Source organism: Microtus ochrogaster, chromosome X (assembly GCF_000317375.1).
Source record: "Microtus ochrogaster isolate Prairie Vole_2 chromosome X, MicOch1.0, whole genome shotgun sequence".
Classification (NCBI taxonomy): Eukaryota; Metazoa; Chordata; class Mammalia; order Rodentia; family Cricetidae; genus Microtus; species Microtus ochrogaster.
Window position 1 is genome coordinate 57487982 of NC_022026.1, and position 13633 is coordinate 57501614.

General features: G+C 43.1%; 1 protein-coding gene across 18 annotated transcripts in view; it reads left to right on the top strand.

Annotated features, from left to right (window-relative positions):
- The window catches only part of Huwe1 (HECT, UBA and WWE domain containing 1, E3 ubiquitin protein ligase), a 139240-nt gene that overhangs the window by 125014 nt on the left and 593 nt on the right, over positions 1-13633 (top strand). For 17 of the 18 annotated variants that reach the window (XM_026784727.1, XM_026784725.1, XM_026784724.1 and 14 more), the window contains 15 exons: positions 304-422; positions 521-677; positions 1541-1673; positions 1949-2151; positions 2803-2930; positions 4074-4170; positions 6681-6839; positions 7222-7467; positions 7820-7937; positions 8249-8389; positions 9001-9288; positions 9399-9504; positions 11100-11217; positions 11504-11685; positions 12106-12296. In XM_026784727.1, coding sequence (XP_026640528.1) covers positions 304-422; positions 521-677; positions 1541-1673; positions 1949-2151; positions 2803-2930; positions 4074-4170; positions 6681-6839; positions 7222-7467; positions 7820-7937; positions 8249-8389; positions 9001-9288; positions 9399-9504; positions 11100-11217; positions 11504-11685; positions 12106-12296 — 2386 coding nt within the window. The remainder of the gene's footprint in view (positions 1-303; positions 423-520; positions 678-1540; positions 1674-1948; positions 2152-2802; positions 2931-4073; positions 4171-6680; positions 6840-7221; positions 7468-7819; positions 7938-8248; positions 8390-9000; positions 9289-9398; positions 9505-11099; positions 11218-11503; positions 11686-12105; positions 12297-13633) is intronic. The other variant, XM_026784733.1, reaches the window with a different exon arrangement.

Here is a 13633-nt window from a genome sequence, read left to right on the forward strand (position 1 = left end):
TGACCCCCCCCCCCCCCAAAAAAAAGAGTAAGTTGGAAGACTTATAGGGGAACAATTTGGAGTAATGCCTAGGATTCTTGGTCACAGTTAAGAATTGGCTCTGGGGCTAGGTGTGTGGCTCAGTGGTAGAGTGCTTCCATGGTATGTATAACACCTTAAGTTCAATTTCCAGCACCAAAAAAGATTTTGCATTGATAGGTAGATTGTCACTTTCTCTGCTTTGCCATTTTGAAGCCCTTTACAATGCAGAGGTTCCAGGCTTATGGACAGTCACAGGCTTTAATGTGTACTGTTTCCTCAAAGCTTCCACTTCTAAGGGCAGCAAATCTCCAGCAAAAGTGGGTGAAGGAGGCAGCAGTGGTGTAGACTTCAAAATGGTGTCCTCTGGCCTCACCGAAAACCAGCTACAGCTCTCTGTGGAGGTGAGTCTGAGCTCTTCATACCTTTTAAAGTTGAAGGAAAGGGCTAGACATTTCAGTTCTCGGGTTAGGGCTTATTACTTCTCTTGTATTTTACCTAGGTGTTGACATCCCACTCTTGTTCTGAAGAAGGCTTGGAAGATGCAGCCAATGTGTTACTGCAGCTCTCTCGGGGAGATTCTGGGACCCGAGACACGGTTCTTAAGCTGCTGCTGAATGGAGCCCGCCATCTGGGTTATACCCTTTGTAAACAGATAGGTAATAATCGTATTAAATAGTATTAAAGCATTTTATTGTAAGCATTCCCCAATACCTTTCATACTAGTGTGCACACAAACGCACACACACTGAATTAGACCATGCTTCTAGAGCACAGCTTTTGTTTTCCTCTGCTGGATTGTTTGAGAATAAGGCTGGCTGGCTTTCTTGCTATCACTAATGACTGGTGTACAGCCGTTCATCAGTGCTTAGTGAAGAGAGGAGAACACTACTCATGAGAACTAAAGGCCCTCCTTAAGTGCAGAGACCATTTTTTTTCATACCTGCACTATGGTCAGATTCAGGAATTCAGAATAATGGCCTCTTTGTGATTTTTGAGGATGCAAAAGCTCTAGCACTTGGAAGTTGCCCAGTTTCATTGGTCTTCCTTTTTTTTTCCCCAGTAGAAAATAGACACAATGTGAGAAAATGATTAACCAAGGAATAGAAACAAGGTTTTTCCTGAAAGAATTGACCTCTTGTCTGGCCTTTCTTGACCAATACCAGTTATTTAGAACCCATGAGCTGATCAGTAGCTCATGATTATCTCATAATTCTCACAGCAATCCTGGGAGATTAAGAATGGAGTCAAGAAGCATAATACAACAAAACCTGACTAAGTTTAAAAATAATACAGTACTTAGATCATGGTCTATCTGGCTCCAGAAAAGATCCTGTTTCTTTTCTACACCAAACTGCATTTTGTGTAGATTTAATAGGTCAGTTATAAAGCATTAGTCCCTGAGTGGTTAGTCCATAAGCACAAACAATAACCCAAGTAGCAAAATTTCCTGCAAAGATTTTCTGGTAAGGTTCAGCTTTCTGCTACTCCATTAAGGAAATTTCTGAAACTGCCTACCCAGGTACCCTACTCGCTGAGCTAAGGGAATACAATCTGGAACAGCAGCGGCGGGCCCACTGTGAGGCCCTCTCTCCTGATGGCCTACCCGAGGAGCAGCCACAGACCACCAAACTGAAAGGCAAAATGCAGAGCAGGTGGGTAGTTACTCTCATTTTGGCTGTGGGCTAGAATCTTGGACTTTTAAAAAGTCACTTCTGGATTTCCTCTTGTTTCATTTCTGTAGGCAGTTTTTCTATTTGCTCTGTAATATACTTGACCTGGTGTTTCTCAAATTCTTTCCACTTGTAATATTCTCTTTTGAGGTTATTTTATCTAGTTAATACCAGAAGCCCTTCTTGCTCTGAGTGTTTTACTTCAGTGTTACACTTCAGTGTTTTCAATATACCCAAGCCACCTCTACACTACCCAGGTTTGACATGGCTGAGAATGTGGTAATTGTGGCATCTCAGAAGCGACCCTTGGGTGGCCGGGAGCTCCAACTGCCTTCTATGTCCATGTTGACATCCAAGACATCTACCCAGAAGTTCTTCTTAAGGGTACTGCAGGTCATCATCCAGCTGCGGGATGACACACGACGAGCTAACAAGAAAGCCAAGCAGACAGGCAGGCTAGGTATGGAACTGGAGTATCCAATTGAGAAGGCTGACGATGGTGGTTGTGCTGGTGCTATGGGGTTGGGGGTGATGGTAGTGGTAGATCCGGAGTCCCTGGAGGAGCAGGGCTAAAATTCCTGTTTTGTTTGTGGTTGACCTTTCCAAAAAGAAAACCCACCCACCCCACCCTTTTTTTTTTTTAAGATTAAATGTTGATTGCTGTATTGTATATAACCCATTCAAGTTGTCTACCTGAGATTGAATAGATCAAGTTACAATTAAGGGGTAATAGAAATCTGGCAAGGAAATGGGGAAACCATCATTTTGCTGAGAAAGACTTATGGGTGTGTGCTTTCTGCCTCCTTGAACACTCCTAACTAAAACTTTAGCCACATTCTCAGACATTAGTCTGCCAAGTCATTTTTCCTCCCTCTTCCTGTCCCATAGAACATTCTTAACATACCACCATCCATTTGCCTAGCACCATTCCCCCCTGCTCCTCCCTACTTTGGGGCTTGATTATGAGTATACAAAACTGCCTGAACTAAAAGTCAAACTCAACAAGATGCCCTATGGCATCCACAGAGAGAGGAGAGAATTTTGGCCATTCCCTCTTCCTACATTTCATATTGTGCCTTCCTTTTTTTTTTTTCTTTCCTCTTTCTCCCAGGTTCCTCCGGTTTAGGCTCAGCTAGCAGCATCCAGGCAGCTGTTCGGCAGCTGGAGGCTGAGGCTGATGCCATTATACAAATGGTACGTGAGGGTCAAAGGGCGCGGAGACAGCAACAAGCAGCAACGGTTAGCATGATGCCTGTGGCCCCTCATTCATTTCTCTACCCTCCTTCTTGCAACATGCCATCAGTGGGGTTTCATTGCCCATACTTTGTATGCTTTTGCATTAAGTTTGCTAATGAATGCCTCTAGACAAACAGGATTACTTTTTGTTGGTGTTTCCCTTACTGTTTATTGATTGTTTTACTGGTTTGTATTGACATCTGGTTGGATTTAAAGCTTAGCCATCATACCCCACTCCCAGCTATCCAGTTAGTAGTGTTTTGTAAATTACCTAATGCTCTTCCTAGGTTCTGAAGGGTTATGGGGTTAAAAAAGACTTTTAGTGTCATGAAATAATGCAGAGACATCTTAGGAGTTGTTCCCCAAGCTTGGTATACATCTCATATGGCCACTTTTATCTATAGTTACTTCCTCCACCCTGGCCACTGCCTTTTTATAATCCCCTGGCATGTAGGAAATGAGGAAGATTTTAGGATCTCAAGTAGCCACCTCATCATTGAGGTCCCAAATCAGAATAGCTGTAATAAAAGCAGTGGTACTCTTTCATTGCCTTCTTGTTTTTAGAACATACAAATCACTTTCCTAAGATACCAAGATTTTTCTTTACATAAAATTTGTGGAGCCAGACGGTGCTAACACATCTCTGTATTTCCATCACTTGGGAGGCAGAGGCAGGCAGATCTCTTAAGTTTTGAGGATAACCGGGTATATATAGTGAGTTCTGGGACAGCTAGGGTTGCACAGAGAAACCCATTCTTGGGGGGGAAATCTGTCATATACAGTAAAGTTCCATTTGAGCTAATAGAAATAGCCAACAAGCCTACCTTATGTGTGCATACACAAACCAAAAAAAAACCTGTTCCCAAAAAGTTGGAATTTTTGTCTATGCTAAAGGCATAGGTGTTGGGGGTGGAGTATGGTCTGAGTGGGAATTGGTTGTGAGCAACTCTTGGGGAAAATCTGCAAGCTCAGAATGAAAAGGAAGCATGCATGTTATTCTTTTGACCTGGAGAGTATAGACTTTGATAACCAAGTAGGAGGAAGTATTATCTAAGCTCAGTAAGACATTCAAGGGCCAACCTTTAGTCTGTCCCAGAGGAAAACACAGTTGCACCTTTTTATATGTCCTTGTCTCCTTTTATCCAGTCGGAGTCTAGCCAGTCAGAGGCATCTGTCCGGAGAGAGGAGTCACCCATGGATGTGGACCAGCCATCTCCCAGTGCTCAAGATACTCAGTCCATTGGTCAGTACTACTACTGCTTATAGTTCAGCAAAAGAGAGAGAGAGAGAGAGAAATTCTAGTGGATTCTATGTTCCCAAAATATATACAATCAGTGAACACTGGTTTCTATAAATGTTAACAGGATTTTGATTTTTATAGCAAAGAAACACTGGGGTATGATAGCATGTATCTGGAGAACTAAAACGGGATTATCGTAAATGTGAAATCAGCCTGGACAGCAGATTAGGGGTCTGGAGAGATGGCTCGGTGGTCAAGAGCACTGGCTGCTCTTCCAGAGGACCCGAGTTCAATTTCCAGCACCCACATGGCAGCTCACAACTGTCTGTAACCCCATTTTCAGGGTATCTGACACTTTTACACCAATGCACATAAATAAAGTTAAGTAATTATAAAACAAAATAGCAGATTAGAATCTGGCAAGATGTTTCAGTGGATACAGGACATTTGTGCTTGCCACCAAGCCTGACAACCTGAGTTGAGCTCCAGAACCTACCAAAGGAGGAGACTACCTACTCCCACAAGTTTTCCTCTGATCTCCACATGTCCTGTATTTTCTCTAAGTAAATACATGAAGCCACTAAGACAATATCGAGCTATTCATATACCAAGTCTGCAGCCATGTAGTGAGACTCTGTCTCAAAAGAAGGATAGGTGAACTGGCTTGCTATAGAGTCTGATAACCAAGTTTGATCCTTTGGGACCCACATCCTAGTACTCACTCAGAAGGCAGAAATGGGCATATCTCTGAGTTCAAGATCAGCCTGATTAACACAGGAAGTTTTAAGCCAGCCAGAAATACATAATAGTGAGACCCTATCTCAAAAAAAAAAGAAAGAAAGAAAAAAGGGAAATTGTATTCATGAATATGATGTGTGTTTCAAGACTTGGCTCACCCATTTACTAGCTCTGGGTTATAAGGCACAATTCATTTAAAGCAGCACTGTTCAAGGTGGGGAAACAGCCCAGTCTAGGTAAATTGCTTGCCATCCATGAACTCATTGAGTTCATTTCCAGGCCAGAAGCACCAGATGTAGTGACATGCTCTTATAATCCTAGTGCTAGAGAAAGCCAAGGTAGGGAGATTCCTGAGTTTAGGCTTGAGCTTGCTGACCAAGTGACTGGCCTACCCTAATCAGTGAGCTCCAGGTCAACAAGTGATCCTATTTCAAAAAACAAAATGGATGGCTCTAGAGCAGTGTTTCTCAACCTGTGGGTTGCAACCCCTGTGGGACTCAGCTTTTACAGGAGTCACCTAAAACCATCAGAAAACACAGATTATTTTTTAATTAAAATAGGGATATTCACAGCTGTTAGAATTAAATAATTGAATATGTATATAATACTCTCAAGTACCTGGCACATGGTAAATGGCATTTTTCAGTGAGTTACATACAAAATGCTTTTGATACCCTGTAAACACATTACTTTAAAATAGTGTTCTCATGGGACACCCAGTTTTGTAATGCTTTTGAGTCATCTGGAATTTTGGAGGTAAATATTATTCCCATGTTCTTTATCCATCTCCTTTTATCCAAGGTCACACGATCTGCAAGTGCCCCACAGCCAGGATTTAAACCTAGGGCTGTCAGAGCCTTGAAAAATAGTCAGGATTTGGGTAGAGGATAAAAGCAAAGGTCAGGAAGAAGCCTAAGCAAAGCAGAGGTCTGAAAAGGTATAGATTAGGGAGGTAGGGAAAAGGCTAGTGATGAAGCAGTTGCTTTTCTCCTGCCCAGAAAATCCAGCTAATTCTCGCTGTTTGGCTGTTGGGCAGTTGAGAATAAACTCCCAGAGGGCAACTAGAAAAAATACCAACCGTGGAGTAGTGGGTATCCATCTTGCACTAAGGCTTCTTGGGGCTTAAACTGCCGAGACAAGTTGTCTAATTTAAAAGGAACTTGAGTCAAAATATCTGGTTTATGTCCTAGCCTTATCTCTTAGAAAAGAAAATAGGGAGGTAAAGAAAATGGGCAGCCTGATTCCAAGGGCAGCTATCAGAATTTGGTGAATATAATGTTCGAAAACATACTTGTGCTGGAGGCATTTGGCACATTGCCCTTAAAATAACTTAAAATAAGATGTTCTTTGTGGGCTAAGGAGACAATGACAGGATTATGTGGCTTAGAGGCTAGTATAATTGAGCCAAATATGTTACTTTTTAAAAAAAAATTTTTTATTCTGTGTACAATATTCTGTCTGTGCATATGCCTACAGGCCAGAAGAGGGCACCAGACCTCATTACAGATGGCTGTGAGCCACCATGTGGTTGCTGGGAATTGAACTCAGGACCTTTGGAAGAGCAGGCCATCTTAACCGCTGAGCCATCTCTCCAGCCTCCAAATATGTTATTTAATGCCATCTACTGCAATATGTAGACCTTCTAGATGTTGTTCAATGCGTTAATATTCTTGGCCAGTGGGCCCACTCTGTCTAGTGGCCTGTGCTTTTGGTCTGGGGAAGAAATTTCTCAAGAAAGACACTGAAAGCTTTCTGATTATCCTTTGTGTATCTAGTCACCTCAGATGGCGCACCACAGGGGGAGAAGGAGAAAGAGGAGAGGCCGCCTGAGTTACCACTACTCAGTGAGCAGCTGAGCCTAGATGAGCTGTGGGACATGCTAGGGGAATGTTTAAAGGAACTGGAGGAATCCCATGACCAACATGCTGTGCTAGGTGAGTTGCTCTCTAAGGGCACAGATTCTCAACCCCTTGGTCGGCTCTGGGACACTTTTACCAGGTGATGGTAATGTCTTGCTTTTTCAGTTCAAGCTTATTCTCTCCCTCTGTGTTGTCTATAACAAGAATTCAGAAAAATTGCCTTCTCTCTTGGTAACTCTGTTACATTTTGCTTTTAGGCTGAGATTTTTTTTTATTACTGATTGCCTTTCCCACTTTTCTAACTTCCTCTTTGACTTTGTCTACATTGTATTTCCTGCAAGTTTTCACTATTTATTCTTCCATGCTATATATTTTTGTGACATGGTTATGGAAGGGTGGGGGTGTTTGTGTGTTAAAGTTTGCGGAATGTCATTTTGTTGTCATTTTTATCTTGTAGTGCTACAGCCTGCTGTCGAGGCCTTCTTTTTGGTCCATGCCACAGAGCGGGAAAGCAAGCCTCCTGTCCGAGACACCCGCGAGAGCCAGCTGGCACACATCAAGGATGAGCCTCCTCCACTCTCCCCTGCCCCCTTAACCCCAGCCACTCCTTCCTCCCTTGACCCATTCTTCTCCAGGGAGCCCTCATCTATGCACATCTCCTCAAGCCTGCCCCCTGATACACAGAAGTTCCTTCGCTTTGCAGGTACAGAGAACTCTTAGACCCAGATATAGAACGCTTTTTATCCCTAGCTGATTCAGCAGAATGAGAAAGAGTGCAAGCACGCTTGTGCTCATGCATGTACACATTTTTAAAACAAAATTAGTAAGGGCAGGAGAGGCCTGCTATAGAAGCTCTTAAATGCTGCCACTCCAGGGATTTGATTTTATCTGAGATCATGTGAAGCCAAGTGTTGGGTATAGTACTGGCCCCTAACTTTAATTCCTGATTTAGACCCCTAAAGCAATTAAGAGCAAGTTGCTAACTACTAGTAATGATTATGTAGCTTCTTAGGACCTATATAAAATGCTGATTTCCTGCTGTTATCTCTTCTCAGAGACTCACCGCACTGTGTTAAACCAGATACTACGGCAGTCCACCACCCACCTTGCTGATGGGCCTTTTGCTGTCTTAGTAGATTACATTCGTGTCCTCGACTTTGATGTCAAGCGCAAGTATGTTCCTGGGTTGTGGGGAGTGTTGGGGTAAAGAACCACATGAATGATACCTGTCTTCCCTCTACTCCTCTCCTTCCTCCTGTACATGTATATTGCTTGTTGCAGAAATCTAGTGTAATAGTCTCTGTGATCCCTTATTCAGTAGAAATAGGAAAAAAATAAATTCCTAATAAATGATTTCTCTCCCAACTATTATATACTTCCAGGTGTGTAGGTTACAAAGATCAAAGAGTGTTGTTGAGTTTTCTTTCTAAACAGACAAATTTGTTTGCTCTGCCAACCCCAATCCTACTTTTCTTTATCCTAAGATATTTCCGCCAAGAGCTTGAACGTTTGGACGAAGGGCTCCGGAAAGAAGACATGGCAGTGCATGTTCGCCGTGACCATGTATTTGAAGACTCCTATCGGGAACTGCATCGCAAATCTCCTGAAGAAATGAAGAATCGATTGTAAGAACTTGGGAGAGAGAAAGATGGCTTGGGACAGGGAGCTCTTTCTATATGGTAATAGTGGCCTAACGTGGCCTCAAATCTAGGGCCTGTAGTTACAAAACTCAATAGCATTCTTCTGACTTAGATAATGTTAATTGAGCAGTTTTCCTACTTTTGAACATGGCCTACTTGCTATCCCTTTGGTTACTTAGCAACTCCTAGGCAGACGAGGATGTCTTTAATGTTTATAAGGATATGCTTATTTGCAATGAGAACTTGTACCATTGTTAGGCTAGGAATAGGAATCTGTCTGCTGATGAGATGGTAACCCTGGAATGGGGTGTACCATGTATATGAGTACCCCTGTCAAGTAACTGTTCACTGGATTATGAAGCCACCTAGAAGAAACTAGCAGTTTACAACACTAAGTATCACAGTAGCTGATGAGACATTAAAACCATGGTCTGTTTTTCCAGAGCTCTCCTGGTACTCTGTTCACTTTTTCATCCAACAATGAATACTCTCAAAGTCAGATTCACAGAATCTTTCTTGCTTACTCGATGCTACATGAATGGTCAGATCTGTCCTGGCTTTCTGCACAGTTCTCTTGTTGCTGCTCTTTTATGCAGGTATATAGTGTTTGAAGGAGAAGAAGGGCAGGATGCTGGGGGGCTCCTGCGAGAGTGGTACATGATCATCTCTCGAGAGATGTTCAACCCTATGTATGCCTTGTTCCGTACCTCACCTGGTGACCGGGTCACCTACACGATCAATCCATCTTCCCACTGTAACCCCAACCACCTCAGCTACTTCAAGTTTGTTGGACGCATTGTAGCCAAAGCTGTATATGACAACCGCCTTCTGGAGTGCTACTTTACACGGTCCTTCTACAAACACATCTTGGGCAAGTCTGTCAGGTGAGATTCTGGAAGTCTTTAGACTGCCCTTAGCCCTAGGACTCAGTTCCTTATCTCCTCGTTCTATCTGCCTCCACCAAGCATGACCTTATCTAATGGCATTTTTCTAGGTATACAGATATGGAGAGTGAAGATTATCACTTCTACCAGGGTTTAGTTTATCTGCTGGAAAATGATGTCTCCACATTAGGCTATGACCTCACCTTTAGCACTGAGGTAGGTTTTGGGAATCACTTTGGAACTGACTCTGAGCCTCAACAGTTCTGAGGAGATGCTTTGATTTTCTCAAGCAGAGACAAAAACAGAAAATAGAATTGGTAAAATAATCCAATCCTGGTTTCTCCTTTTAAGAATGTTCTAATCTGGGCAAAGGTGGTGCACGTCTTTAATTTCAGCACTTGGGAGGCAGAGGCAGAGGCAGGGGCAGGTGGATTTCTGAGTTCGAGGCCAGCCTAGTCTACAGAGCTAGTTCCAGGAAAGGCACCAAAACTTACAGAGAAACCCTGTCTCAGAAAACCGAAATAAATAAATAAAATCCTAGAACAGAAGAGAGCTTGGCCTGGTAGGTAAAGAGCACTTGTTTTGCAAGCCTTAGGGCCTGCATTCAGGTCTCACCCGTGTAAAAAGCTAGGTATGGCCAAGATTGGGTGCTTGGAACTTGGTGTGTAGGAGGGTGCAACACACAAGAGGATCATTGGAGATAAGTTGGATGCCAGTCTTAATTTCAGGGAGAGACTTTGTCTCAGGAATAAATAGTGCAGGACATAGACAATATCATCCCCTAGTCTCTTTACACTTACCTGTGTTCATACACACACGAAATAGTTTTAATTGTCTGTATATGCCACATGTGTTCAGATGTAGAGGCCAGAAATGGACACTGGAGTTACAGGGTTGTGAGCAAAGCTTGAGTCCTGGAAGAGTGAGCACTGAGCGCTCGCTCTCTCTCCCACCCTAAAAAAAAAAAATTCAATAAAAGTTTTAGAACCAGCAAGATGGTTCAGCCCCCAACCCTGATAACTTGAGTTCAATCCCAAGGCTTAGCATGGTGGAAGGAGAGAACTGACTTCTGCAAGTGATTCTCTGATCTCCACATGACGTGTACACACACACAAAAGTAAATTTAAGGAGAAAATATTGGAGGGCACCAGGCGGTGGTGGCGCATGCCTTTAATCCCAGCACTCGGGAGGCAGAGGCAGGCGGATCTCTGTGAATTCGAGGCCAGCCTGGTCTACAAGAGCTGGAGCCAGGACAGGCTCCAAAACCACAGAGAAACCCTGTCTCGAAAAACCGAAAAGAAAAGAAAATATTGGAGGGATAAGAAAAAAGTATTCCAGGAGGGCCTAGGCATAGCAGCTTACATCTGTAACCCCAGCACTGGAGGATAGATCTCTAAACAGCTGGCAATAGCCAAATAAGTGATCCTCGTGGGACACTTTCTCAGAAAGTAAGGTGGAACAGGATAGAAGACACTGGTCATTGACCTCTACATCCACCGCGCCCACCCCACACAAATATTCCAATACATAATTCATTCCTAAAACCAGCTCATTATAGAAAAAAAATTAGACAGAGGTACCCTTTCATCACTTGTTTAGGGTCATAGACAAATTTTCTTCATTCTGTTTTTCAGCTTTTTCCTATGCAGAAAAGCTCAAAGCTAATGAATAGTGAAAAATGGCAGCTATGGATATACCTCATCTCCCTGTCTAAGACATGGCAAGGAGTTAGGGTGTGTTCTTGTACCTCAGTGTTAGTTGCAGCCCAGGCCAAACCCTGATATATATGATTGGTGTCTTGAATGTTCTAGGTTCAAGAGTTTGGAGTTTGTGAAGTTCGTGACCTCAAACCCAATGGAGCTAACATCTTGGTAACAGAGGAAAATAAAAAGGAATATGTACACCTGGTGTGCCAGATGAGAATGACAGGTAGGAAAAGTGTCCTTTAGATAGATCTCGGCTTGTTCAAGGAAAGAGGCCGGCCATTTATTTATTTCACATTTTTTGTTCTTAGTTCCTATGACAAAGCCACAAATGCCTTGTACAAAAGGAGTCAGAACACTTGACAAATACTTCAACTATTATCATATAGGGTCCTGGAAACAGTGGTAGGTGAGGCAGGCAGATCTGTCAATATTAGGTGTCAAATTGAGGCTCTCTACCTCTATTAAATTATGAGTTCACAATCCATGTTATTTTTTCATTCTCTTACCAGGAGCCATCCGCAAACAGCTGGCAGCCTTCTTGGAAGGCTTCTATGAAATCATTCCAAAGCGCCTCATTTCCATCTTTACTGAGCAAGAACTAGAGCTGCTCATATCAGGGCTGCCCACCATCGACATTGATGATCTAAAATCTAACACTGAGTACCACAAGTACCAGTCCAACTCTATTCAGGTGAGCTGCTGCTGGCAGAGGTATCCCCATATTTTCCTTTTACACTAATCACTGCTGTCTTATGAATGACAGTATGCCTATGGCTCTGTTCTTCTGGAGCATATTATCGGTTGATATTCTCACCCATCCTATGAAGGAACTAAAACCCATTAAAAGGGATTTACCTAATATTTTCTCTCCTTCTCCCTCTCCCGTCCTCCCTCCCTTTCAGTGTGTTGTTTTTGTTTTCCAAGTCAGGGTTTCTCTGTTTAACAGACCAGGCTGTCTGTCTTGGAACTCTCTTTGTAGGCCACGCTGGCCTTGAACTCACAGATCCACCTGCCTCTGCCTCCCAAGCACTGAAACTAAAAGTGTGCATCACAACCACCTGGTTTACAAGCTCTCTTTCTAACATTGGGTTTTTGTATGTCTCTTCTACAGATCCAGTGGTTCTGGAGAGCATTGCGTTCCTTTGACCAAGCAGACCGTGCCAAGTTTCTCCAGTTTGTCACGGGTACTTCCAAGGTGCCTCTGCAAGGGTTTGCTGCCCTTGAAGGCATGAATGGCATCCAGAAGTTTCAGATTCATCGAGATGACAGATCTACAGATCGCCTGCCTTCAGCTCACACGTGGTAAGAAAAAGACTGTTCTTTCTTTTCAGTATTGAGTTTGTAGACTTGATAAACTTCTAGACATGAGTATTGCCTGGTCCATTAAACTTTAGAAACCTCTCAGTTTGTTGGGTCTGTGGAAGAGGTTGAAGTGAGCAGATGGGCTAAACACAAGAATAGTGGCTGGGAAGACATTGGGAAATAAACAGCACTTTAGGTAATCATGGTTTATTCCAAAGGGGTTAGCCTGACTGAAACAAGTAATGGCTGGGCAGGGGATGGATCATTGACTCAGTGGTTAATAACTTTTACTGCTTTTTCTCAGAGGACCCAAATTTTAGTTCCCAGCACCCACAGGACAGCTTGTAACTGTAACTCCAACTACCCCAAATGCCCTCCTCTTCTGGACTTTACAGGCACTTCTACTAACATGCATATACCCACGCACATATCAGCAGTGACCCTGAAGGCTTCCTTAGAGGCATTTGTTTCTCAACTAACCTGGGCTCATGGGAGCTGTCAGACTCTGGACCCACAACTAGGGAGCCTGCATGGGACTAACCTAGGACTTCTACATATGTGTGACAGTTGGGTAGCTTGGTCTATTTGTGGGACTCCTAGCAATGGGATCAGGACCTTTCCCTAATGCTTGAGCTGGGTGTTGGGAACCTACTCCCCATACAGGTTCCCTAGCACAGTAGAGATACAAAGTGGGGAACTTAGTCCTAACTCAACTTGATATATCATGCTTTGTTGAAAGGTCTGTTTTAGAAAGGCCTGCTCCTTTCTGAACAGAAACAGAGGAGTGGATGGGGGGAGGGAACAGGAGGAGAGGAGGAGGAGGGGAATATGTGGTCAGAATGTAAGTAAATGAAAAATTAAAAAGACATTTGTTTCTTAGAAAATGTTATGATTGGAGATGTAGTTCTTCTGTACTTGCTAGTATACCCATGAATGTAGTTCCATTCCTCACACCACGTAAATTAGGTGTAGTAGTCCTGGGAGGTGGAGGCAGGCCGATCAGAAGTCAACTGTCATAGTGAGTTTGAGGCTAACCTGGAATACACAAGACCCTGTCTCAAAAGTAATAGAAAAGTTAATAGATGAGGGGCTGGAGAGATGGCTCACCAGGTGAGATCATGTACTGCTTTTGCAGAAGACTCAGGCTCAGTTCCCAGCACCCACATGAAAGCTTGCAATCATCTGTAACTCCAGTTCTCAGTGCTCTGGTGCTCTCCTGACATCAGCGTGCACATACACATACATTCAATCAAAACACTCAGTCTTTTTTTTCAAGGTAAAAAAAATTTAAATGGAATTTACCAACTCACCATTTATGTGTCTCCCAGCTGTCTTTT